Below are 26,746 nucleotides of genomic sequence, written 5' to 3' on the forward strand. Positions count from 1 at the left end.
ACTAACCTTCCAGCTCAGCGAGCAAACTCACATCCAGAGGTATAAGAAATTACAGAGAGATGCCAGTGTCAGTTTCTGTAGATAAAGCAAGCTGTGGAGCTGGATGAACACAGCAGAAATTTTTCTGAAGAAGGGTCTCGACCCAAAATGTCAACTTTCCTGCTCCTCTGATGCCACTTGGCCTGCTGTGTTCATCCAGCTCTACACCTTGTTATCTCAGATTCTCCAGTATCGGCAGTTCCCACTATCTCTCAGTTTGTGTAGAGTTAGCTGTGATGGTAACCAATCATAATTGTTGACCTTAGCATTCTTGGTTAACAAGGGGAAAATTATGCTGATTGTTCAATAAGTCCATCTCTGATTCTTCTAAACTTCTGAGAAAGTACAGCAAACCTGAATCTCTTAGTGGCAATACCCTGATTGGATAAAGGTGCAGATCTGTCAGGAGGTCCTCCAATTTTAAAACTGTGTACCTTAGGCTTAATAGGTTGGACTTGAAGTACATTGGTATTCGTAATTGCTTATAATTTAGTGCTGTTTCGTAATGCAATATGTTTTAAAACAATTTTATTAAATGTTACTGGTTCTTTCTACAGTCTTCAAAAGAATAAGAACTGAAAGACTGAAGAAAATCATTTCCAGGAATTTTTAATATTACTTCTAGTGTGCATCTGCAATGATTAACAGCTTCGCTGCTTTCCAGAAATCTGTTTGCTACTCTGTTAACCTCCTTGCTTCGCTGTTATTACCCTCAATCAGCTGTGCTCTCTGGACTATTCCTGTGTTTAAAAGCATGTAAAATTGCATCAATGCAACATAAGTGATAACACTTTTAAGGTATGGTTTGTTTTTCTACAATTTATATATAGTACAATCTGAGATATCAAGTGCCAAAAATAACACAGCATTTACTCATTTCAAGCATACAGTACCAGCATCAAATGCCCCCAGAAGGGTCTAGGTCTGAAACATCAGCTGTCCTGCTCCTCTGATGCTGCTTGGCCTCCTGTGTTCATCCAGTTCTACACCTTGTTAACCAACATAAATGTTAGAAGCAAACTGTAATTGGTAAAGCTGGCACTACAATTGCCCCAGTAATGTGCCTTAACCCCAAACTCAAAAGCAGCTGCTATGACATGATTGAGACATTCTTCTTTCCCACTTCAGCCATCCTTGAGGCTCTTATTGGATAAAATGGCTAGTTAGTGCCAAGTTGAGAGCAATTTTATGCTGTGAGAAAAATTGAAGGCACTTTTTTGCAGCCAGTAAATTGTTGTCCAAGTACTGTAGGCCATCATGGTCTTCAAATTTTCCAATCATTGAAACAAAGGATGATCTCACTGATGGATTTTTGATGAAGGGAAGTCTTTTATGTTCCAGCTGTTTGCTTTGCTCGGTTCTTGTTCTTTTGCCTTTAATTCTTCTGGTAACGATTTGCCACTCTAACCCTTCTGCATCAGTAACATGTCCGAAGAACACAGTTAACCTTTGTTTGATATTATTTAAGGGCTGTCTTGTTTCTTGCAATCTTTCTTGGTTCTTTTCTCCAAAAGATTAATCATATGAAGCTTCTTAAGCACCACATTTCAAAGTTTTTGATTCTTTTCTTTCTGTTTCCTAATGCTCCAAGTTTCATGTCCATAATTGATTACTGACCAAACACAGCTATTAGAATGGTTTCAACAGCATAGCAGATGCATAACCAGCAAATAGATTAGGTAATTCTCATCCAATTTCTTTGGGTTGAGTTGACTCTCAAATTGAAGTAACAGTACAGTTATTGACCGACTACAGAACTGTCCCTGTTGAAAGAGGTTTCTAATTACTTCAGTGGCATATTAGAACTTAAACACAATGACTGGTCTGCAAGTTTCTGTTTCAAAGTTAGATGCCTCTAAGAACATAGGACTTATAACTTAGAAACAGGAGTAGGTCATTTGGCTCTATGAATTTGCTCCACTGTTCAGTAAAACCATGGTTAATCTGACAGTGATCCCATCTCCACTTTCTCACTTGCATCCAATAACCCTTAACTCCCTTGTCTATCAAAAATCAATCTAATTCAGCCATGGGTAAATTTAAAGATGCAGCCTTGAGTACCTTCTGGAGAAAATAATTCTACAAGTACTTGTTGCACTATAGGACCATGGAATCACCAGCTGTAATTCTCTATTGTCCTGTCTGGGGCATCTCTTGATGAATGAGGTGACACAGAACACTGCATTGAAGTTAAAACTAGTAAACGCAGAAGACACATAGTCATGACTTGTCAGATTTATTTTTCTGTTGTGCTAATTATAATAGTTTAATGATCGATCACTTGTCAGGGATTGATGAACTCTGTGGGTTAATTTTAAGAGTAACTGCAGGGTTTGAGTTGTAAGGAGAGGCTGGATAAGTTGGAACTTTTTTCACTGAGTGTAGGAGGTTGCAAAGTGACCTTATAGAGATTTATAAAGTCATGAGGGAGACAGATAATTTGAATAGTAAAGGTCTTTTCTTCAAGGTGAGGGAGTTCAAATTAGGGGACATATTTTTAAGGTGAGAGGAGAAAGATTTAAAAGGACCTGAGAGGCAATTATTTTTAGATAGAGTGATTTTTATGTGGAATGAATTTCCAGATGAAGTGGTTGATGTAGGTATAGTTACAACATTTAAAACACATTTGGATAGGTACATGAATAGCAAAGGTTTAGAGGGATATGAGCCAAATGCAGGCAAGTGAGACTAATTTAGTTTGGGAAACTTAGTTGGCATGCATGAGTTGGAACAAAGAGTCTGTTTCCATGCTGTATGACTCTGACTCTGAAGACTTTCTGAGAGTATAAAAAAGTTAACTACTTCTGAGTCTTAAAAGGGAGGCCTCTTATTCTTCAACTACGTCCCTAGTTTTAGTCTCCCCTACATGAGGAAGAATCAACTAGGTTATCAATCTATCCAATCCCTTTGAGATCTTATGTGGTCTCACCAATAGCAAGACTAATTTTAAAAAGTAAAACTTCTATAATGCATTCCCTTTACATTAACCAAGAAAGAGTGAGTACAGAGAAATAAAAGCAGGATTAAACCATCAAAAACTAGCTCCAGTATTCAATTTGGGTTTCATCAAGACTGCTTAGCTGCAGACCACATTATAGCCTTGGTGGAAACATGGACAAAACAGCTCAATCAAAATGTGAGGTTTAAATGAATACTGATGACCATCAAGGCAGCATTTTACAAAGTATGGCATCATGAAGCTCTAGCAAAATTGAAGTCAGTGGAAACCATCTCCTGTTCACCTTCAACAGCATTACATCACTAAATGCCCCACTGTCAACATTTCAGGGTTACCATTGATCAGAAATCTAACTGTGCCAACTGGTTTAACTTTGACTCCCTGAAGTCTCTGTATAAAGCACAAATCAGGAGTGTTATAGAATACTTTAATGCACCTGGATGAATGTACGCCAAAAAAAAACCCACAATGCTTGACATATGTTATGACAGAGCAGCCCATTTAATTGGCACCAAAAGACTACTTAAATCATTTACTCCCGATTTTCCCACCAATAGAAAATGGAATGTATACCATTTACAAGGTACAATTCAGAAACTTGTCAAGATGCCTTCAACCGTTCTTCCTCATCAATGTCCTCTACCACCTAGATAAATGAGGGCACCAGATGCTGATATTCCATTCACAAGTTTTGTTTTCAAGTCACATTTCAAACTATACCTGCCCTTCGCTGTTGCTGAGTTTAAAATCCTGGAATTCCATCTGTAAATGTTCTGTGCATGGACCTAACACCAGGGAGACTGCAGTGGTTCAAGGAGCTGGCTCACCACCACCTGCTCAAGAGCAAGTAAGTATGCATAATAAATTCTGGCCTTGCCAGTGACACCCTCTTCCTGTGAACGAATAAAAAAATTCAGGTTGAAGGTAAATATATCACAGAATGAGAAAAAGAAATTGTCCAATATTCTCCTTTTGATAAATGGATTAAGAAACAACAAACAGGAATGAATACTATCATAGAACATAAGGACAAACTGATGCACATTGGGTTAGCATACTGCATTCCCTGTTGCTGAATATATCCATGCTCTGTACTGTGTTGAGATTAGCTTGTAGTAAACACAGCAATATTGTTCGGAATTTAACTGAACTGGCATTAATTTGATAAACTCTTTCTAGAAATTCACTAGCTACTTGGGATAGATAAAGGGATACTTGCAATTCTATAACAAGTTAAGTATTTTGGAAGTATAATTGATCATGGGATATATGGAACCCAGCACCCAAAGTACATACAACAGTCACACAGAGAACAATGAAATTTGCTTTTGTGAATAAATATTGTCTAGGACACCAGGGAGAACTCCTCTGCCATTGACTTGTGATGAACTTCTCTAGTTATATCCATTCTTTTCAAGCTGAGAAAATCAATCAATAATGACTGGCAACATTCATGGAATTGGAAGTTCTCAACATTTCAAACATTGCTGGGGGGGTGGTGTCAACTGTAAATACTGCCTAGCATTAGGGAGGGACTTTTTGCAAGGCTTTTAATGGGATACTGAAGACAGGGTGGGGTGGGTAAGTGTCACTGAACAGGATTTTAATGGATTTAAAAGAATGAAAATGTTAAGTAAATGAAGAAGATTAAGTGAATGATGCTTTTTTGAGCAATCCTGCTGGAAAGATAACTGAACTACACCGGTTCTCTAAGGTACATCAAGTTAAATCCAAACAGCAAAAATTGGATTTCTGTGCTGTTAGAAGTCAGGTGAGGTTGATTTTGATTTTATTGTCACATGCATTTTCCCATCAGAATACACTAAAATACAGTGAGAAGCTTTCATTGGTGCCACAAGATGGTGCTGTTTTAAATAATTCAAGAATAAAGAAACAAGATTTTGCTTGAAGAGAGTTAATCGGTCCTGAACAAGGTCATCACTGTCAACAATGCCTGCGTCACTGTCCCTCCTCTAACGCTCTGCTGCCGTCGACACCAGACCCAACTATGGTTCCAGGAGTTATTATGCAACTAAGTGTTGTGGTCATAGCTTTGGAAAAGCCCTTGAGTTTACGGTAACTCATAAGAAACCAGGTCCCATTAATAGGTCAGAACAACTGAGATTGGATATTGAAAAGCTACAAGCAATTGATACAGGTGCAAGCTTAGGGAAAGTCGCAGGAATGATCTAGCTTTGTAAAGGTGGCAGTTGGCAAAAAAACTTGAACTGTGCTGGTGAGTAATTGCTGGAATGCATTTTTCCGAGTTCAGGGGCATTGTGGACCCAGGACAGGAAGATATTTGACTAGAATAGGAGCAATCAGAAAGAACTACTCTTGAGAGGAGGGTTCCAAGACCAGATTGGAAAAAGTAAACAATTGTAATATTTTGTGAAACTGTAAATGAGATTTAATAACCTATTGGGGAGATGATGGCCTCATGGTATTATCACTGGACTGTTAATCCAGAGACCTAGATAACATTCTGAGAACCTGGGTTTGAATCCTGCCACAGCAGATGGTGGAATTTGAATTCAATAAAATATATGGAATTAAGAATCTAATGATCACCATGAGTCCGTTGTCGATTGTCGGAAAAGGTTCACTAGTGGTTCATGTTTAGGGAAGGAAACTGCTGGCCTACACGTGACTCCAGCCCCATAGCCATGTGGTTGATTCTGAACTGTGTGCTTGGCAATATGGATGGGCAATAAATGCTGCCTAGCTAGAGAGGCCCTCATCCCATTAAAGAACATTTTAAAAAGTTATATCTGGGGACAGTTGCTGAGAAATCTGTTTTGATAATATTTGCTTTTGGTAGGAACTGTGGGGTATCTGATCACAGTCTATTATGTGTTTACCATGAGTTAATTTGGGGATTTTGAAATAAGTTTTAAATTGCATTACTGTTCTACTTGTAAAATATTGTTGTTTATTCAGAATAATTGAAACATGGTTTTATTCTTTTTGTATGACCCCTTTTGTCTACATTTGAAAATAAAGACTATTGGTCTCTAACCAAGTGGTAACATAGTTTTGTAATCTCATCCAGGATCATAATGTAAAGTTGGTGTCTGATGTGGGATCATAACAGACTAAACTACAGCTGATACCTAAGTGTGATTGGATTTTCTAAAGTCTGTTTTTCAGATAAGATAGAAAATTTACTCTATACCTGACCAGGCTTATATTAAGTGAGAAAAATTGAAAGAGTACTCCATGATTTCCAGCACTTAAATATTGTGAAGACTAAAGCTGTAATCCCTAGTTTCTAACACAAATTCCATACCCTTGCAACTGAATTCACATCTCCATAGTGAGTCCATCTCTTCCCATGATTATTTTCTTCCCAGCCATGGAATTCAATTTGATCTGAAGCCAGTGGTAAACCCACCTGCACTTGTAAGCTTGCGATGGAGCCATTTTACATTATTAATTGGCTTGAAGTGGGCCGTCTATATCTTTGGACAGGATATACCACCTCTGATAGCTGTTAGAGCTCAAATAGTCAGCAGTTCTCTTGTCTCAGCAATACCACTGAGACCAGGAAAATTTGAGAATGGGTGTTATGGAAAAAGATGTTTGTCAGGGTCATCTGATGAGTACAGGTTGCCTTAACAGGAGGCATCCATCCCCAACACCTCTCCCACCTTGCACCAATAGCATTATGACTCTATGTATCAGTCATCCTCACCACAAGATATGTTCCAGCATCAATGGGAGGAGACCCTTAAGTGACAAATAAATAAACATCTGAGCAAGGAGCAGGAGTAGGCCATTCAGCCCACCTCACTATTTAATAACAGTATGGCTGATCTGACTGTAACCACAAATCTACATTCTATGCTGATAACATTTAACATCCTTAGTTACCTGGATGTAAATTATCATCTACTTTTATACATTGTTGATTCTGCTCTGAATTGTGAAAAGAATTGTTTCAAAGACCAATTACAATGGAAGGGCTTGATGCACTTTATAAAAGCAAGCTACCAACATTGATTGTAAGTGCTGTTTTTGCTTGTTTGTTTAACCGACAGGAGGAGCTTATTTGCAGATGAACTGGCACCAAGGGGTGTGTACAAAATGAGATTCAGTTGCCAACAAGAGGCTGATTGTTCTGTGGAAAGATGATCAAATGTTGATGACAAAGGACTTCTGCCTGCTAACAACTATGTGATTGGCTCTGAGATAGCTGGACAGCTTGTTGGTGAGAAAGATACAGCCAGAAGACTTGGACCTCTAGAAATGGAGGTGGTGTCCTTATTCTGCATCAAAAAGCACCTAAAGGCTGAAGGAAGCCTATCTATTTTCTCTCATTAATTGTTGTAAGGTCCGACTTTTAACCAATAGGTCAGGGACATTATGGATTCATGAACCAGTCACTGTGCATCTGCTGAAAAACCTTGATAAGGAGATCGTGGAACAGCAAGTCCTGACAAATAAAAGGATCATCTCACTGAATTTTGGGGGGAAAAAAACCATTGATTTGCCTTCACAGATTTTCACTCCACTGAAAATACAAATGTCTTTTTGTCTGTCTGTGTCTATCTGTATGAGCATATTAGAAGTGTTTTATAAGGGGCTAGAGTTTTAACTAGTAGAGTTATATGTTAACATTTAGAATTGTTTACTTGCAGCTAAAATCTATTTATGTGTAATAATTATCAATTTAAAAATTATAAACAATTAATTGTATAATAGTACAAAATCATGGTCCATGCTTTCTGTCAACATAGCTCTAAAAGGCTGATAAACTGTGGAATTTTGTATACCTTAATAAAAATCTTGAACTTTTGTGACAGCTCCTGGAATGGTGGTACTTGATTTCTAACATGCTACCCTACTAAGACCTGACATGGATGACTGACTATCTAACATAAGACAGAGAGCTAGAATAAGGGGGGCATTTTCAAGGTGGCAACTGGTGAAGTATCATAGGGATCAGTGTTGGGGGACACTGTTATTTACAACAAGTTTCAATCACATGGATGAGGAAAATGAATGTACTATCACCAAACTTGCAGAAGACACAAAGTTAGGTGAGAGGGCAAATGGTGAGGCTGACAAAGAGAGTCTGGAAAAAGAAATAAACAGGTAAGTGAGTGAGCAAAAACTTTGCAGGTGGAATATATTGTGGGAAAATGGTTGGTTATGCACTTTGGTAATAAGAATCGGGGAACTGAGTATTGGTTAAATGGAGAAAACTACAGCACAGAAAGATTTGGGGATCTTTGTGCAGGAATCACATAAAAAGGATAAACTTCACTGAATAATAGGGAAGCCAACTTGAATGTTGTCTCTCATTTCATTTGGGAAATGTGTACAAAAATAGGGAAGTCTTGTTAAAACAATGTAGGGTGCTAGAAAGATCATATCTGGAGTAGCATTTTGGTGAAATTTTTGTGCCCTCATCTAAGGAAAAATATATTGGCATTAGAGATAGCTCAGAGAAGGTTCAATAAATGGATTCTTGTTATGGAGAGGAGAGGCCAAGTAAGTTGAGCCACTATTCATTAGAGTTTAGAAGAATGAGATACAATTAGACTATACAAATGTTTGACAGAATCTGTTCAGTCACTTGCAGAGTAGATGCAGAAAAGTTGTTTTGTCTTGAGGGACAATCTAAGACAAGATGGCATTGTCTCAGGATAAGGAGTTATCTTTGTCCTCAAATCACAGAAGTGTTATGACACAGAAAGTGGTAATGCAGCCTATCATGCCTTCACCAGCTGTTCAAATGTGCATCATTACCTTGTGTCAATCTGCTTTTTCATATATGCTTGCATGTTATTTTAATCAAAGTAATTGTCAAATGCTGTCTTGAATGCTTCAATTGAACCTGCTTCCACAACATTTCCAGCAGTGTATTTCATAACCTAAATATTTGCTAAGTGAAAAAGTTTTTTCATACCAAACAAACACAGCAAATGCTGGAGGAAATCAGCAGGTCTGGCTGCATATGCGAAGAGAGAAACAGAGTTAAGGTTTCAAATCTGAAATGGACAGTTCTTCAGCCCTGGAAGGAGGTGGATAATGACAGCTTTTACTCTTTTGACAGAGGCGGAGGAGGGACAAAGGGAGCAGATGATGTCGAGGCCCAGTGCAAAACGCAAGGGAATTTCTAATTGGATGAAAGAAATGCAGCTGTAGAACAAGCGCAAATTAAGGCCTGAAAGGATGACTATAGGTCCTCTAGCCTGAAAACAAAGTAAATAAGACAGAAACAAGATAAGCCCATGATGTACGTTGGGAGGGAGGGGTGGTGGCACAGGCAGAGAAGAATGTAAGAAAAATGAAGGACAAACATCATGAGTCAGGCTGTGAAGATATGAAATTCAATGTTAAGTCCTAAAGGCTGTAAAGTTAAGCTGCTGTTGCTCGGGCTGGGGTTGTGCTTCAGCAGAACAACGCAGCCAGACCATGACAGAAATGTTAGCATGAGAGCAAGGTGGTTTCTTGAAATGGCAAGCAACTGGAAGGTCGGGGTCATTCCTATAGTCAGAATGGAGATGTTCGGTAAAGTTGTCACCCAGTCTGCGTTTGTAAAGGAGACTTCATTGTGTGCAATGAATACAGTAGATTAGATTGAATAAAGTAAAGTAAAACACTGTTTAAATAGGAAAGTGCGTTTGGGTCTTTGGCTGTGAGGAAGGAGGGAGTGAATGGATAAGTGTTACATCTTAAAGAATTACATGGCAAAGTACCACGGAGAAGTGACAATGTTTGGGAGTGATGGAGGAGTGGAGCAGGGTGTCATTGAAGGAAATGGTCCCTATGTAATGCTGAGAATAGAGTGAAAGGATAAGATGTATTTGGTGGTGGCACCCTGCTAGAAATGACAGAAATGCCATAGGGTGATCCTTTGCATACAGAGAATGGAAAGTGAGGACTAAGGGAACCTTAGTATGATTCTGGGAAGGACATGAAGCGGGTGAGGACAGAGGTTTGTGAAGTGGGTTGGACACAGCTTAAGCATACTCTGTGATCCGTAACTTCATGGTACATGGGATTGTATCTTGCTTGATTTCTGAAGATACTGATTATTGTAAATAGCTTCCAGTGGGTCCACTTGATGCTTAAAATGGAGATTCTGTTCTATATAAGTTGATAGTGGGAGGACAACTAAGGAACATCTGAATATCTGTCCTGCAGCTTTCGCAGCCATAATCCTTCTGACCGAAGCAAAGTTTAAAACAGGTTTAGATTTGGTTTTGTTTAATATTTTAGTGACGATCTGTAGCTTGGATTGTGGCTGGAGTTGTTGGTTGGTTCGCCAAGTTGACAGATATTTGTGCAAATGTTTCATACCCTTTCTAGGTGACATCTTCAGCACTATCTAGCGTCCACTGAAGCACTATTGTTCTCTTCCATTTTGAACTTATATGGTCCGCTTCGCCATGGTGGGTAGTTCTCTTTCTGGTTTTGTTTGGTAGTGGTAAGTAGATGGGGTCTATTTCAACATGTTTGTTTAAAGCACCAGTGGTTGAAAACCAGGCTTCCAGGAATTCTCGTGCTTGTCTTTGTTTTGCTTGTCCATGTACTTTTACAATGTCCCAGTTAAACTAATGCCCTTCTTTGTTACAGTGAATAGAAATTAGGGAGAGTTGGTCGTGCTGTTTTGTTTTCTATTTTTGTGAGGCCCCTTTTAATTTTCAAATTTCACCATCTGTTCGAAAATAATGCATTTCAGAATTGAAATGTTGACTGCATCTTTTCAACTAGAATCGCCTGCAATCACTTCCAGGCCTAGCCTCATAAGGAATTATCAGGTTATTTGAGATAATGGGAACTGCAGATGCTGGAGAATCCAAGATAATAAAATGTGAGGCTGGATGAACACAGCAGGCCAAGCAGCATTGGCCTGCTGTGTTCATCCAGCCTCACATTTTATTATCAGGTTATTTGCTCTCTTTCTTTTAAACAAAAAGAGCAAACTGTTGCTCACAGCTCACGGTTCAAAGCTCCAAACCAAAACTTATTTAAAAAAATTTAAAATCAGCAAATATTTAAACAGACCCATGTCAAATCATTGTTCTACCATCCATACGCAAACCATCATGTAGAACACACAGCAAAATCTGTAGCACCACATGCTTATGTTTCAGTGGAAGACCGGTTGTTAAAACAAATACAAAACAAAATATGATCTATCAAGCTAGGATTCATTCTGGGATTTACTTGTCAAGAATACCATCAGCTGGGATCAGGACCATATCATAACACAATTTTACGACTGGCTCATAAACAAGTTACTTAAGTGTTAGGAAAACACAAGATTAAAATACAAAACATTTTTATTGACCAGGATTACATAAAGACATGATCACATTTGTCATGTATGGTATATTTGTCAGGCAGTTAACATACACAGGTAATAAATTAAAACTGTACCTTTAATTCTGATTCCAGCTTTTGATGAACCATTTAGCAGTGACATAATGGAAAGTGTAGGATCTCTACCTAAAACTAAGAATGGAAATCAGTAACTTCTAACAATTATATATGTGTCAACAAGATTTCTTGAAGCAGTGTCTTTTTGGAAAATTACTGGAACAGTTAGTTCAAATTTTTACAATGTATAAATTACCAAAAAAGTACAATCAGATTGGGATTCAAATTTTAATTAATAAATATTCAAAGAAATAATGAATAGCTTGTGAATAAAACAATTTACATCTTCAGTTCATCATCTACAATCCCAAGAACCACTGGAAAGATGACATCAAACTCTGAAGAGAGATAATGGGAGACGACCCATCGTCTCAGCCTGCTCCTGCCCCACCGAACTCATCTCCACCTATCTGGACTCCATTTTCTCCCCTTTGGTCCAGGAACTCCCCACCTATGTCCGTGACACCACCCACGCCCTCCACCTCCTCCAGGACTTCCAATTCCCTGGCCCCCAACACCTCATATTCACCATGGACGTCCAGTCCCTGTACACCTGCATTCCGCATGGAGATGGCCTCAAGGCCCTCCGCTTCTTCCTGTCCCGCAGGCCCGACCAGGCCCCCTCCACTGACACTCTCATCCGCCTAGCTGAACTCGTCCTCACACTCAACAACTTCTCTTTTGACTCCTCCCACTTCCTACAGACTAAGGGGGTGGCCATGGGCACCCGCATGGGCCCCAGCTATGCCTGCCTCTTTGTAGGGTACGTGGAACAGTCCCTCTTCCGCACCTACACAGGCCCCAAACCCCACCTCTTCCTCCGGTACATTGATGACTGTATCGGCGCCGCCTCTTGCTCCCCAGAGGAGCTCGAACAGTTCATCCACTTCACCAACACCTTCCACCCCAACCTTCAGTTCACCTGGGCCATCTCCAGCACATCCCTCACCTTCCTAGACCTCTCAGTCTCCATCTCAGGCAACCAGCTTGTAACTGATGTCCATTTCAAGCCCACCGACTCCCACAGCTACCTAGAATACACCTCCTCCCACCCACCCTCCTGCAAAAATTCCATCCCCTATTCCCAATTCCTTCGCCTCCGCCGCATCTGCTCCCTCGATAAGACATTCCACTCCCGCACATCCCAGATGTCCAAGTTCTTTAAGGACCGCAACTTTCCCCCCACGGTGATTGAGAACGCCCTTGACCGCGTCTCCCGCATTTCCCGCGACACATCCCTCACACCCCGCCCCCGCCACAACCGCCCCAAGAGGATCCCCCTCGTTCTCACACACCACCCTACCAACCTCCGGATACAACGCATTATCCTCCGACACTTCCGCCATTTACAATCCGACCCCACCACCCAAGACATTTTTCCATCCCCTCCCCTGTCTGCTTTCCGGAGAGACCACTCTCTCCGTGACTCCCTTGTTCGCTCCACACTGCCCTCCAACCCCACCACACCCGGCACCTTCCCCTGCAACCGCAGGAAATGCTACACTTGTCCCCACACCTCCTCCCTCACCCCCATCCCAGGCCCCAAGATGACATTCCACATTAAGCAGAGGTTCACCTGCACATCTGCCAATGTGGTATACTGCATCCACTGTACCCGGTGCGGCTTCCTCTACATTGGGGAAACCAAGCGGAGGCTCAGGGACCGCTTTGCAGAACACCTCCGCTCAGTTCGCAACAAACAACTGCACCTCCCAGTCGCAAACCATTTCCACTCCCCCTCCCATTCTCTTGATGACATGTCCATCATGGGCCTCCTGCACTGCCACAATGATGCCACCCGAAGGTTGCAGGAACAGCAACTCATATTCCGCCTGGGAACCCTGCAGCCATATGGTATCAATGTGGACTTCACCAGTTTCAAAATCTCCCCTTCCCCTACTGCATCCCTAAACCAGCCCAGTTCATCCCCTCCCCCCACTGCACCACACAACCAGCCCAGCTCTTCCCCCCCACCCACTGCATCCCAAAACCAGTCCAACCTGTCTCTGCCTCCCTAACCGGTTCTTCCTCTCACCCATCCCTTCCTCCCACCCCAAGCCGCACCCCCAGCTACCTACTAACCTCATCCCACCTCCTTGACCTGTCCGTCTTCCCTGGACTGACCTATCCCCTCCCTACCTCCCCACCTACACCCTCTCCACCTATCTTCTTTACTCTCCATCTCTGGTCCGCCTCCCCCTCTCTCCCTATTTATTCCAGTTCCCTCCCCCAATCCCCCTCTCTGATGAAGGGTCTAGGCCCGAAACGTCAGCTTTTGTGCTCCTGAGATGCTGCTTGGCCTGCTGTGTTCATCCAGCCTCACATTTTATTATCAAACTCTGAAGATTTTGATTACGGCTTATTGTTTAGGTTGGCCAAATGTTTGGGATAAAGGAAGTCCCTTGTTTGCTATTAGTATTTGGTTCCAACGAATCCACAGATTTAGTTCTTATGATCTGACAGGTTGAAATGATTTGAGCGGACTTTTAAACTAATTAAAAGATAAATTTAAAAAGCAAAATTCAGAGATTACTTTGCAACCTATGTTTCAGTTTCAGACAGAAACTAACCAAAGTGTGTGAGATAACAAGGTGTAGAGCTGGATGAACACAGCAGGCCAAGCAGCAACAGAGGAGTAGGAAAGTTGACATTTCAGGCCTAGACCCTTCTTCAGAAAAGTGAGAGAGTTGACCAGTAGGCATTTGAGAAGTGTGCAAAAAACATTGGAAACTATTGCAGATAAAAAGACCAAACTTTGGAATTTAGTTGCTGGAGATAAAAGGCCGAATCTTACTTTTTGTTTGGCTAAGTGCCAATTCTGTCTTTTTAAACAGGAAACTGCTTTGAGGCTATGGAGATTTCCCACTGTATCTTTGATTTAAATTTTGATCAGTTATTAAGAATAAATTGTTCATAAATCTGACTGAAAGTGAATTTGCCAAAACAAAAGATACCAACTTGGTTCATATTGTAGCACCTAAAGAGGTGAAAATAAGGGCTATCTTGGATTTTCCCATGGTTAGGAGAAATCATGATATTTAATGAGAAGGCAGAAGTGCAAGCTGAAGATACAGCACCTCACTTTTCAATCAGGCACTTTACAGCATTCAGGTCTCAACACGGAGTTCAACAATTTCAGAGCTTGACCTTTGTCTCCCATTCTGATGAAAATATCCCATTCTCCATACCTGTGTCTTTTTTTGTGTCTAGTTGGTTTGCTCTCAGCAGAACAGACACATTCCTTTTTTACATTGTATCATTTACACCCATTTTATATTTCAAACCCTCACCATCTGTTCCACTCACTCCTTGCCCCCCATTCTATCAACAATATTAAAATCACCATTTTCCAGCCCCTTTCTGTTTTGAAGAAGTTATATTGGATTTGAAACATGAACTGTTTCACTCTCTAAAACCTACTGAGCTTTCTAGCATTTCCTACTTTTGCCTGTTAGGCCAATAACTGGAATGGGTAGATTGCTTTGAGGGATGGATGAATTAGTCATATATCTGCTGGTAGTTAAAAGTGTAAAAATGGCTTAATAAAATCCAAAAGAACTGTGGATGCCGTAAATCAGGAACAAAAACAGAAATTGCTGGAAAAGCTCAGCAGGGGGTCACCGGACCCAAAACGTTAACTTTTTTTTCCACAGATGCTGCCAGACCTACTGAGATTTTCCAGTAATTTCTGTTGTTATTCCTGTAAAAATCACTTTATTGAAGCATAGAACATCTTGAGAGCTGTGGAAAATATGTATCCATTTGTGGGAGAATCTAGCACGAGACCACTGTTTGAAAATAAGGGGTTGCCCTTTTACAACAGAGATAAAGAGAAACTTTTTCTCACAGATGGTTATGAGTGTTTGGAACTGTCTTCCACAAAAAACATTGAAAGCAGAATTTTTGGATACTCTTAACAGGTAGATAGATCCTTGATAAGCAAGAAAGTGAAATATTATTGGAAGTAGGAAGGAATGTGGAGTAATCAGATCAGCCATAACATAATCAAATGGGAAGATCCGGCTCAAGGGGATGAGTGTTTTACTCCAGTTCCAGATTAGTATATTCATGTGTTTTGGAATTCTTTGCTTCAACTCCTGTTCCTGCATCTTTAATGACTTCTTCGAAACTAACTTTTATTGATCAAGATTTTGATCACGCGCACTAATAATCTCCGCAAAAACCAAAAGAGCTATAGATGCCAAAAATCAGAAACAAAAACAGAAACAGAAATTGCTGGAAAATCTCAGCATGTCTGGTAGCATTTGTGGAAAGAAATCAGAGTTAATGTTTTGGGTCCAGCGTCCCTTCTTTAGAATGTTATGAAGAAGAATCACTGGACCTGAAATCGTAACTCTGATTTCTCTCCACGGATGCTGCCAGACCTGCTTACTTTCTCCAATAATCTCCTCCTTTGACTCAGCTTTCATTTCTTTGATGCTGCCTCTGTGAAATGCATTGAACATTTTTCTGTATTAAATGTGCCATGCAAATGTCAGTATTTCTGATTGTTAAAAATTGATAATGCAGCAATTGAATCTGCTTGACTAAGCTTATAAGAACAATCATGCAAGAACAACTCATGCAACTTGATACATGTATACAAGTAGCATTTGAATGACTTTTGTAAATTCTCTTTTGATTTGTCTTTAGGTGGCATATCTGCTATTGGCTAAAAGGATATGTCATCATCCAGTTATGCACTTGTTGCAGCTGGTGGGAAGTCATTAAAAGAAGTTTGTTGTGTCTGGTTCATTGCTTCCTAAGGGGCCAAGTTATTCTACAAACTTTTCCAGATAGTGATAAAACTTAACATATGTAGTCATGTAACAAACCATAAACATAATGGTGACACCAGCTATAGCTGGCTATGCTGACATCATGTTGCAACTATATCCTTGCATGCCACAAACAGCAGTTTGAACTTCGGAAGAAAGTTAAAGTCAACAAATCCCTATGGATGAATACTATACAGCTCAGAGAGTATTGAGACTGAAGATGAAAACCATCAAGTGCTGACAGCATTCATGAAAGATTTAGTTAAGAGAAAACAAAGTCCACTGGATTGAAAATAAGCCAAAGCACCACCTTTTTTCACGAAAGAAAATTAAACAAACTTGGGTACCGTTAGTCTTAGGTTAGTACCTGAAAAATTATGGTTTCAGTCATCAGGAGCAAGTTGAAATTGGAAATTTTCCAGAAGAAAATAACTTAGTAAGTTGCCCCGACATTGCTTTCGGACGGGATAGATCCTGTGATCAAGTATCTTGACTTCTTTGAAGAAGTAACTAATAAAGTTGCTTTTGGTATAGTATGCAGGGCCTTCCAAAAAGCCTATGCCAAAGGCTGAAGTGCAAGTTTAAAGCTTTGGATAGCCAAGGTAAAACTTTGAACTAGATAATAGAATTGCAGGAGGGAAACCAAAGCTACCAGTTAGAAAAATTATGCTTGGTTGGAGAGATATTGATGGAAGCAACTCAGGTTCCCGCACTCTGTCTTAAATAAATGACTTGGATTCAAAAATGTAATGGCCAGACCTGCATACATTGTAATACAACCTAAAGAAGTGATCATTGACTTCAGAAAGAAATAAGGAGAACATCCCCCTATTTACATCAACAGAACTGAGGTTAAGAGGGTAGAGAACATTAAGTTCCTCAGAGTGACAATAACTGACAACCTATCCTGGTCTTTCCACGTAGATGTAACGGTCAAGAAAGACAACAACACTTCTTCTTTCTCAAGTGCCTCAGGAAATCTGTATGTCCACAAAGACCCTCACCAACCTTGACAGATGCACTATTGAAAGCATACAATCCAGGTGCATAACTTCAAAATCTTTTCACTGATTGCTGATATTCAAACTAAAAATTTGTCCTGACATGCCAAATAGAAAGTTGGAAGATTTTGTTTTGCAGCAATGCATAACCCAACAAACCTATTGTTTCAACTGATAGTCAATTTTAAAATTGTTACTTTTATATTTGAACTTCTAAATTTGACGACAAGAATTCTGGCCAATTTCACCTTCTACAAGACAGTTCCAAAGTCAGTAGTGGCAATGTACACTGTACAGCTTTACTGCTAGTATTTCAGTTGTCTTTTTTGGATTGATACATAAACTTGAAATACAGTTGCAATAAATCTTACATGAAAACCCAATTTAAACATAAGTAATGCTGGTCAAGGTATTCTACACTGCTGGCAATTGGAGTCCCTCCGGTTGGATTTAGAACGTTGGAATATAACTGCAGTTAAATCTTGTATTTCATAAATATGGATGTTAGCAACTCAATGCTGATTCAGATGTAATTTTGTTTTGCAGCACCTCAGGAACGATGTAGGTGGACTTCGGTATGGAGCCCATTGATCATTATACTCAGTGATTCAAGTCGAGGCAGTTCCTGGGTTGTGAATGGGTTTCCTTCTGGACTCTATGGATTTGCACACAAGTCACAGCACAATTAAGTACAATGGAAAGCAGCGTTTGTATGTACAGAAATATTTGTGTGTTGGGTCTTTAAACCATGTCTGGATCATGTTCGTAAACACGGCACTTGTAATTTGGATGGTCATAAATTGGAGACACCTGCAGCCATGTCATTGAAATCCTGAGCGTTCAGAAACTAGAACTGATTTTCTGTAGCCTAATGAGCTTTAAAGTGCCAATTACATGTGGGAAGAAGGGGACAAAATGCAAAATGATCTATGGAGACAGATAAAAACTCTTATCATTGGTGGCATAGCAGTAGGTATGAATCATACAAAACAATTATTTTTAAAAAGGGCTGGAACAGCTCATAAAAAGGTTGAGGAAATCTAAGACACAAGATCAACAAAATTACCGGGATAACAAAGTGTGGAGCTGAATGAACACAGCAGGCCAAGCAGCATCTGAGGAGCACAAGAGCTGACGTTTCGGGCCTAGACCCTTCATCAGAAAAGCTAAGGGTCTAGGCCCGAAACGTCAGCTCTTGTGCTCCTAAGATGCTGCTTGGCCTGCTGTGTTCATCCAGCTCCACACTTTGTCAACAGAATTACCCTCTGGTTTTTCCACTCAAACATCCTTGGGCCTCAACTGATCAAAAACTGATGGGACCAGTCACGTAGTTATGCCTGCTATATTAGCTAAGAGGTTTGGTATTCTAAAGAAAGTAATCCACCTTCTGGTTCTGGAAAGCAACCTACAAGACATGGAAGGAACATGACTGAATATTCTCCACTTATCTATAAGAAGGCAGCTGCAACAACATTCAGTGGGCAGTGGACAAAGCAATGTTTGATTCACACTATATTCAGCAGCTTAAATATCTCTTTCCTTCACAACCATCACCATACCATGGTTGCAGTATTTACTGCCAAGTACTTGCCCCCCTACTTTTGAAACCTATCCCACCATTAGATAGCCAAGATCCACACGGATGTCATCATCTCCAAATTCTCCTTGAAATAGCACATTATTGTGATATGGACATATGGCTCCATCCTTCACTGTTGTTGGGTCAAAACTGTGCATTCCATATCCAACAATAAGAACAACACCTTCACCACCTGGACATCATTAGTTTGAAAAGGTCTACCACAACCTCAAGTGCAACTATTGACAGGTAATATATGTTGGCCTTCCTTGTGATGCCCATATTGCAATAAGGAAGTAAATGCTCAGCACGTCCAAAACCTGTTTTATTGATTTATAAATGGGCAGTTGATCATCTCGCGGTATTATTGTTAGACTATTAATCCAGATATTCAGGTAATATTCTGGGGATGCAGGTTTAAAACCCACGATGGCAGATGGCAAAATTTAAGTTAAAAAATATCTGCAATGAAATGTCTAATGATGACCATGAAACCATCGTCAATCATCAGGAAAAGCCTATTTGGTTTCCTAATATCCTTCAGGGAAGGAACCTGCCATCCTCACTGACATGTGACTCCAGACTCAGCAACACAATTGAATCTTGGCAGCCTTGAATTGGCCTATCAAGCCACTCAGTTGCATCAGTTGTATCAAAGTCTCAACAAAGAAGTGAAACTGAACAAACCTTCTGGTATCAATCTGGGTACCACAAAGGACAACAGCAAAAACATCTCTGTAGACCCTGCAAAGTCTGCCTCACTAATGTCAGGGTCTAATGCCAAAATTGGGATAGCTGTCTCACACATTAGTCAAGCAACAGCCCGACACTGTCATACTCAAAGAATCATACTGTTACAAACAACATCCCAGATACCACCATCACTATCTCTGGATAAGTCTTATCCCACCAGCAGGATTGGCCCAGCAGATGGGGCAGTGCAATGGTATACAATCAGGAGGTGGTTGACTTGGAATTCCTTAACATTGACCTCAAACAACATGCAAGTCTCGTGGCATGAAGTTAAACATTGGCAAGGAAATCTCCTGATGAAGCTGATGGGATTAGTTTAGAACTATCGTTAAAATTATCACAGACATAGTGGGGTGTAGGGTCTGTTCCTGTGCTGCATTGTTCCAAGTTATGTTGAATTGGACCAGTCATATAAATACTATGGCTAAAACAGCAAGTCAGAAATTTGGAAATGTGCAGCAAAATTAACACTTCCTGACGCCTGTCTGCCATTTACCAGGCATGAGTCAAGAGTATGATAAATACTCTCTACTTGTCTGCACGCATATAGCTTTCACAACAATAAAGAAGTTTTACACCATAAAACACCCCAGTTGTTTAGCACCGAACATCTTCAAAATTCAATTCCTCCACCACCAATGCACAATGACAGGATCATAGATATCACAGAATCCCTACAGTATGGAAACAGGCCATTTGGCCCAACAAGTTCACATTGCCCCTCTGAAGAGCATCCCACCCAGACCCATTCCCTACCCTTGATTTCTAATGTCTAACATCCCCGGGCACTTTGGGCAATTTAGCATGGCCAATGTGCCTATCCTGCACATCTTTGGACAGTGGTAGGAAACCCGAACACCCCGAGGAAACCCACACAGACACAGGGAGAATGTGCAAACTCTACACAGTCGCCCGAGGCTGGAATTGAACCCAGGTCCCTGGCAGTATGAGACAGCAGTGCTAACCACTGAGCCACCCTGCCACCCAGCACAATAGTGTGTACTGTATATAAGATGCACTCTGAGAACTCACCAAGGCAGCTCAGACAACACCCTTCAAACCCACCGAACGTCTTCCACTAGAAGGGAGAAGGCTGAAGATACATAGGAACAGCATCACCTGCAAGTTCTCCTCCAAACCCCATGCTATACTGAGTTGGAACTATATCACCAAGCCATCATTTGTTCCTGGGTCAACATCCTGGAACTCCCTCCCTTAAGAAACTACATGCACTGTAGACGTTCAAGAAGACAGCTCACTATCATTCACTCAAAGGCAATTTGAGTGTATTAAATTCTGTCCCAACTAAAACAAAGAACTGTGGACGCTGGTGATCTCAAACTAAACAGCAGTTCTGAAGAAACTCAGCAAGTCTTGTAGAATCTTCAGGGAGAAAAACAGAGTTAATGTTGAGTCCAGTGACCCTTCATCAGAACTGAAAGCAGTTGGCAAATTTATGCTGATGACAGGTAGTTGGGGAAAGGAGTGACTCAAATAGATGGAGACTGTACCCAGAGAAAGATAACAAAAAGGAGAAGCAAACGGATTGCTGATGATAGGCTGTGGGAGAAATAAATGTTGAATGGGTGCTAATAGGAAGCGTGAACAGTTGAAAATAGGTTGGCTGTGATGGGAAGATACAAATTGCAGGTATTGGGGTGGGTAACAAATATGAAGGAAAGTGTTCACACTCAATTGTTAAGTTCTATGCTGAATTCTGAGGGCTGTAAGGTATCTAGTTGGAAGGTAAGATGGAGTCCCTTCAGCTTGCATTGGAGCTTTACTGAAGTACTGCAGCAGACCTGAGATAGAAATATTGGCACGGGAACACAGTGGTGCATTGAAGTTCTGAGGAAGGTTAACTCTGATTTTTTCTTCCCAGGTGCTGCCAGATCTGCTGAGTTTTTCCAGCAACTTCTGTTTTTGTTCTTGAATTAGAAGCTCAGGGTCATTTTTACAGATAGAATAAGGGTGTTTTGGCAAAGTGGTCACACATGGTGCATTTTTTCTCCCCAGTGCAGAGACCAAATTGTGATCAGCAAATACAGGTAGGCTAGATTGAATGAAGTGTGGGTACATCACTGCTTCATTTGGAGGCCAATGTACACTTCTCTGTGCTTACAGTCAGCAATTCACCACTACAGCATGTTCTGTAGCCAATCCTGCAACTGGACTTCTATTGCTCCTATAATCCAATCGGCTTTTATTTGGAGAACAAGTTTATGATTTGTTATAAACTTGTGCTTTATTAAATGCTTTTTGAAGGTCAACATACAAATCAACCAAACTACACTCAACAACCTACTCCATTACTTCATATATGAACCCACTCAATTTCTGTAAAATCTCAACAGGTCTTGCGGCATCTGTGGAGAGAAATTAGAGTTTTAATGTTTCAGGTCCAGTGACTCTTCAGAACTTCATTTTGGCATAGATGCTGCCAGACCTGCTGAGAGTTTACAGAAATGTTGTTTTTGTTTCAGATGTCCAGCATCCACAATTCTTTTGGTTTCAAGTTTGACTAGCTTAAGTGGGATCTGTAATGAAGTAATGGAGAGGGTTGTCGAGTGTGGTGTAGTTGGTGAACTGCTGTATTGTTAGTGTATTGCACAGTACTGTGCTGCAGTGTACTGCATTTAGCGTACTGCAGGTCTGGCAGCATCTCCGTGGAACCAAGGTTCTGCAAATGAGCCACTAGACCTGAAACATTAACTCTAATTTCACTCCACACATGGTGCCAGACCTGATGGGATTTTTCAGCAATTTAAGTTTTCGTTGCATCAAACTTTATTTGCCTTTTAAGAAAATTATGTTGGCTTTAATTTATTAACAATTCATTTCACAATTTCAAAATGTTGCCTCTGAAAGTTTCTTCAACTACACTAGCTATTAGTATTTTTACAGGAAATAACATTTGCAATCCTCCACGTACATACACAGTACTGTTAGGAAGTTTCAGTGTTCTTTTTAAACTTTGAATATTGCCAATTATTACATACTTTCTCTATGTTTTTATCATATTTAGTTTCTCTACTACATCATTTACTGCAGCAGATTGGCTGTGTCCAATCTTAGGAGAATGCTGATGCAAATGACTTGTTCAGTACCTCAGCATCCAGAAAGTATTCCTATTCCCTGTTCTTCGTTTAACTAAACTTTTATCATTTGTATTTTTTTTGTAAACATAATAGAGATAAAAATTTTTCATTTTAAAGGAAGACACAGTTGAATTTAGGTACCAATTTTCATGTCCAAAGTTAATAGCAATGTGTTTTCAAGCCAAAGATGGAGAGTCATAGAGTCACAGAGTCATACAGCAAAGAAACAGACCCCAAGGTCCAACTCATCAATGCTGACCAGGTGTCCCAAACTAAGCTAGTCCTATTTGTGATAATGGGAACTGCAGATGCTGGAGAATCCAAGATAATAAAGTGTGGAGCTGGATGAACACAGCAGGCCAAGCAGCATCTCAGGAGCACAAAAGCTGACGTTTTGGGCCTAGACCCTTCATCAGAGAGGGGGATGGGGTGAGGGTTCTGGAATAAATAGGGAGAGAGGGGGAGGCAGACCGAAGATGGAGAGAAAAGAAGATAGGTGGAGAGTAGAGTGTAGGTGGGGAGGTAGGGAGGGGATAGGTCAGTCCAGGGAAGATGGACAGGTCAAGGAGGTGCGATGAGGTTAGTAGGTAGGAAATGGAGGTGCGACTTGGGGTGGGAGGAAGGGATGGGTGCGAGGAAGAACAGGTTAGGGAAGCAGAGAAAGGCTGGGCTGGTTTTGGGATGCAGTGGGGGAAGGGGAAGGGCTGGGCTGGTTGTGTGGTGCAGTGGGGGGAGGGGACGAACTGGGCTGGTTTAGGGATGCGGTGGGGGAAGGGGAGATTTTGAAGCTGGTGAAGTCCACATTGATACCATTGGGCTGCAGGGTTCCCAAGCGGAATATGAGTTGCCTTCGGGTGGCATCATTGTGGCACTGCAGGAGGCCCATGATGGACATGTCATCTAAAGAATGGGAGGCTTGGGGACCGCTTTGCAGAACACCTCTGCTCGGTTCGCAATAAACAACTGCACCTCCCAGTCGCAAACCATTTCAACTCCCCCTCTGTCCGTCTTCCCTGGACTGACCTATCCCCTCCCTACCTCCCCACCTATACTCTCCTCTCCATCTATCTTCTTTTCTCTCCATCTATCTTCTTTTCTCTCCATCTTCAGTCCGCCTCCCCCTCTCTCCCTATTTATTCCAGAACCCTCACCCCATCCCCCTCTCTGATGAAGGGTCTAGGCCTTGAACGTCAGCTTTTGTGCTCCTGAGATGCTGCTTGGCCTGCTGTGTTCATCCAGCTTCACACTTGATTATCTAGTCCTATTTGCCTGCGTTTGGCCCATATCCCTCTAAACCTTTCCTATTCACGTACCTATCCATATATCTTTTAAATGTTGTAACCTTAGAAAGTTAATCACTAACCTAACCAGTCTGCACCCCAGCAAATCCCACAAACATTATTATTGTTATGAATGTTAATTTTGAGGTACAAGTAAGAAAATAAATTGGACAGATCGATATGCATAAAAGTCCCTTGCCCTTCAAAATCGTGTCCACTGGACAGAGCAAACTCAGTTTAAGGTCTCAGTTCCTACTATCTCGAAACTCAGTTTAAAGTCTTGTCGAAAACGCGCACCTTCGACAGTGCGGCACTCACTACTATAAGTGTGAGCTGTGCGAAAATGTTTTTTGTTTTGTACAATCAAGCATTAGAAAACCTGTGTGTTGTGGAATTAGGAAATCAAACACTAGCAAGTACAACTAAAACCTGGTACTGGGCGCTGAAACCGTGGCAATCACTACCATTGTGTTTTTCAGCTATCCTGTCTGAGCAAAACAACTCAGATACAAAGGGCCTGGACATTCCAACAATAGCCAGCCATTAGTCTTGTCCCCTCCCCGATTCCTTACGTTTTAGCGGTTTCCTTTCCGCCAGCTCTGGAGCAGAAGGAGGTGCATCCTGGGAGAAAACTAAACGTTCTGGAGAAGGGAGAGAGGGAAAAAAAAATCAGAAAGTCAAGTTGCCTGGATAGCCAGATCTTTGCCACTTCTAACTGCCGGATTTTTTAGTGCATCCGTCGGCCTACCACTCGACTTCACACAGCACAACTCTGCAGCGAGAGGCCCGCAACTCCCAACGGCAGCCCCGCTAGCGCGAGCACCTCAACTCCCAACGGCCGCCCCGCTGGCGCGCGGCATGTGACGACCAACCCAGCCCCCACGAGCGCGGCGCACTCGGGGTAAAAAAAACCATGGACAGGAATTACCCGGCCCCCAACTTCAGCGACCCGCTGGCGCCCGGCGGACAAACGTGGCCGTACGAGCGGGCGGGCAGTGGCGTCAAGTCCAGGTAAGAAGGCGCCCGGAGACTAGGGCTGAACGTGCGCCCCCCTGTGTGTGTATGTGTCTGAGAGAGGAAAAGAGAAATCGGGGGCTTTGAGGCCTAATGTTGTTAGCCTGGGGGTCGGTGGAGGAAAGCATGCAACTTGTCAGTGTCCACTGGAGAGACTGCCTTATTGTACAAGGAAAGTCCGGGGTTATCGGCCTCTGCATTTGGCTGTGCTTCGCGCTGCATTAATCACTTCTTAAAAATATCTACTTTTTGTGGCTGTCTCACCTCCCCGTTCTTCATCGGCCAGATTTGTGTTTTTCCCCCCTTGCAGTTTACTAAATGCCGTAACATGTGCAAGAGGAGGTGGTGGAGTTGTGATGGCGGGGGTGGGAGGTAGGTAGTGGTAGTGTGAGTTGAAAAATTGGCCTCCGATCCTGGAATCCTTGTCGACCGAATCTTTTAGAAAGTAGTTTCTGCCTTGTATTTAAAAGAAAAAGCACGATCGAAGTTGAAAACGAATTAGCTGTTGATAAAAATTGGCACCAAGTTTGGTTTGGATTCTGTGTTTAGTATGTAAGTCCTTTTTTGTTTTTAAAAGTATGTTTGTAAGAGTAGGCGTGGTCTGGAAGAACTTAATGACCTGTTCTGCCGGGCGAGTTCCCATCAAGTGTTTCGAACTATCAAACGGCAACAACAAAATAAAAATCCAAATAGCTCCATTCGAATATAATGAGGTTTGCATGTTTAACTTTGCTCTTGAAGCAAACCGTATGTAAAATTGACAGATTACCTCGTAAAATATATGTAGGATTTCCACATTCTTAATTGATTACTTCCTAAGGTGTGTGGTTTTAATTACGTTCTGTTACTCTTTTAAGGTAGGAGGCTTAACAGCTGCTTCAACAGTTTGTTCCATTTTATGAATAAAATAAGTTGAATTGCCACAGTAGGAGTAAAATAAATGGATTCCAAGCTTTCAGTATTAGCAGGGACTTGATAGTGATGAAGAAACGTGTTTCTTTTGCACCTTTCACAACTTAAGCCCAAAAGTGCCTAACCGCCATTGAAGTATTTTGATGTGTAGTCATTTATTGTAATTAGGAAAACATGAAAAGTCTCTCACACAGTAATGTGGCAAACTGACCAAGTGATTTGTTTGATATTTGTTGAAGGCTAAACATTGGCTGTTACAATGGGGGGATTCCTCGTCCCTTCCTCAAAATAAGTGATCTTTTAACCATCCAATTAGAGCTGTATAGCATGGAAACAGCCCCTTGGGTCCAACTCATCCATGCTGACCAGATATCCTAAATTAATCTAGTCATTTGGCACATATCCCTGTGACCCCTTCTTACTCATATACCCATTCAGGTGCCTTTTAAATGTTGTAATTGTAGCAGTCTCCAGCTGCTCATTCTATACATGCACTGTGTTCAGTATAAAAAAGTTGCCCCTTATATCTCTTTTAAATCTGTCCCCTCTCACCTTAAACCTATGCCATCTATTTTTGGACTCCCCACCCTTGTGAAAAGACCTTGGCTGATCACCCTATCCATGCCTATCATGATTTTATAAACTTCTATAAAGTCACCCCATAGCCTCCGAAGCTCCAGGGAAAATAGCCCTAGCCTATTCAGCCTCTCCCTGTTGCTCAAATCTTCAAGCTCTGGCAAGAGACCAGAATTGCATTCAGTATTCCATAAGTGACCTAACCAATGTCCTGTACAGCCTCAGCGTGACCTCCCAACTCTTGTACTCAATGCACTGACCAATATACCAAATGCCTCCTTCACCATTCTGAGTACCTGAGACACTACATTCGAGGAACTATGAACCTGCACTCCAAGGCCTCTTTGTTCAGTGACACTCCCC

The 26,746-nt window shown here is 41.3% G+C and overlaps 2 protein-coding genes and 1 long non-coding RNA gene across 8 annotated transcripts in view; 2 read left to right on the plus strand and 1 right to left on the minus strand.

Annotated features, from left to right (window-relative positions):
- Nucleotides 1-7,798, plus strand: part of prrg4 (proline rich Gla (G-carboxyglutamic acid) 4 (transmembrane)) — a 43,091-nt gene extending 35,293 nt beyond the window's left edge. The window contains exon 6 of one of the 2 annotated variants that reach the window (XM_059652124.1): nt 7,039-7,798. In XM_059652124.1, the coding sequence (XP_059508107.1) occupies nt 7,039-7,132 (94 nt within the window). In that variant the 3' untranslated portion in view covers nt 7,133-7,798. The remainder of the gene's footprint in view (nt 1-7,038) is intronic. The other variant, XM_048545818.2, reaches the window with a different exon arrangement.
- Nucleotides 1-25,275, minus strand: LOC125459403 (uncharacterized). Of its 4 annotated transcripts, none has more exons than XR_007249013.2 (4): nt 24,454-24,720; nt 11,393-11,467; nt 3,719-3,891; nt 1-1,802 (listed from the first exon to the last, which is right to left on the minus strand). It is a non-coding gene; the product is annotated as an uncharacterized LOC125459403 (long non-coding RNA). The 4 variants fall into 4 exon arrangements; XR_007249014.2 differs by lacking the exon at nt 1-1,802 and adding an exon at nt 25,160-25,275 and having other exon boundaries at nt 1,810-3,891; nt 24,454-24,522; XR_007249012.2 differs by lacking the exon at nt 1-1,802 and adding an exon at nt 24,810-24,917 and having other exon boundaries at nt 1,810-3,891; nt 24,454-24,522.
- Nucleotides 24,389-26,746, plus strand: part of qser1 (glutamine and serine rich 1) — a 139,263-nt gene continuing 136,905 nt past the window's right edge. Inside the window, exon 1 of one of the 2 annotated variants that reach the window (XM_048545815.2) lies at nt 24,389-24,892. In XM_048545815.2, coding sequence (XP_048401772.1) covers nt 24,795-24,892 — 98 coding nt within the window. In that variant the 5' untranslated portion in view covers nt 24,389-24,794. The remainder of the gene's footprint in view (nt 24,893-26,746) is intronic. The other variant, XM_048545817.2, reaches the window with a different exon arrangement.

This window comes from Stegostoma tigrinum, chromosome 17, assembly GCF_030684315.1.
Source record: "Stegostoma tigrinum isolate sSteTig4 chromosome 17, sSteTig4.hap1, whole genome shotgun sequence".
Classification (NCBI taxonomy): domain Eukaryota; kingdom Metazoa; phylum Chordata; class Chondrichthyes; order Orectolobiformes; family Stegostomatidae; genus Stegostoma; species Stegostoma tigrinum.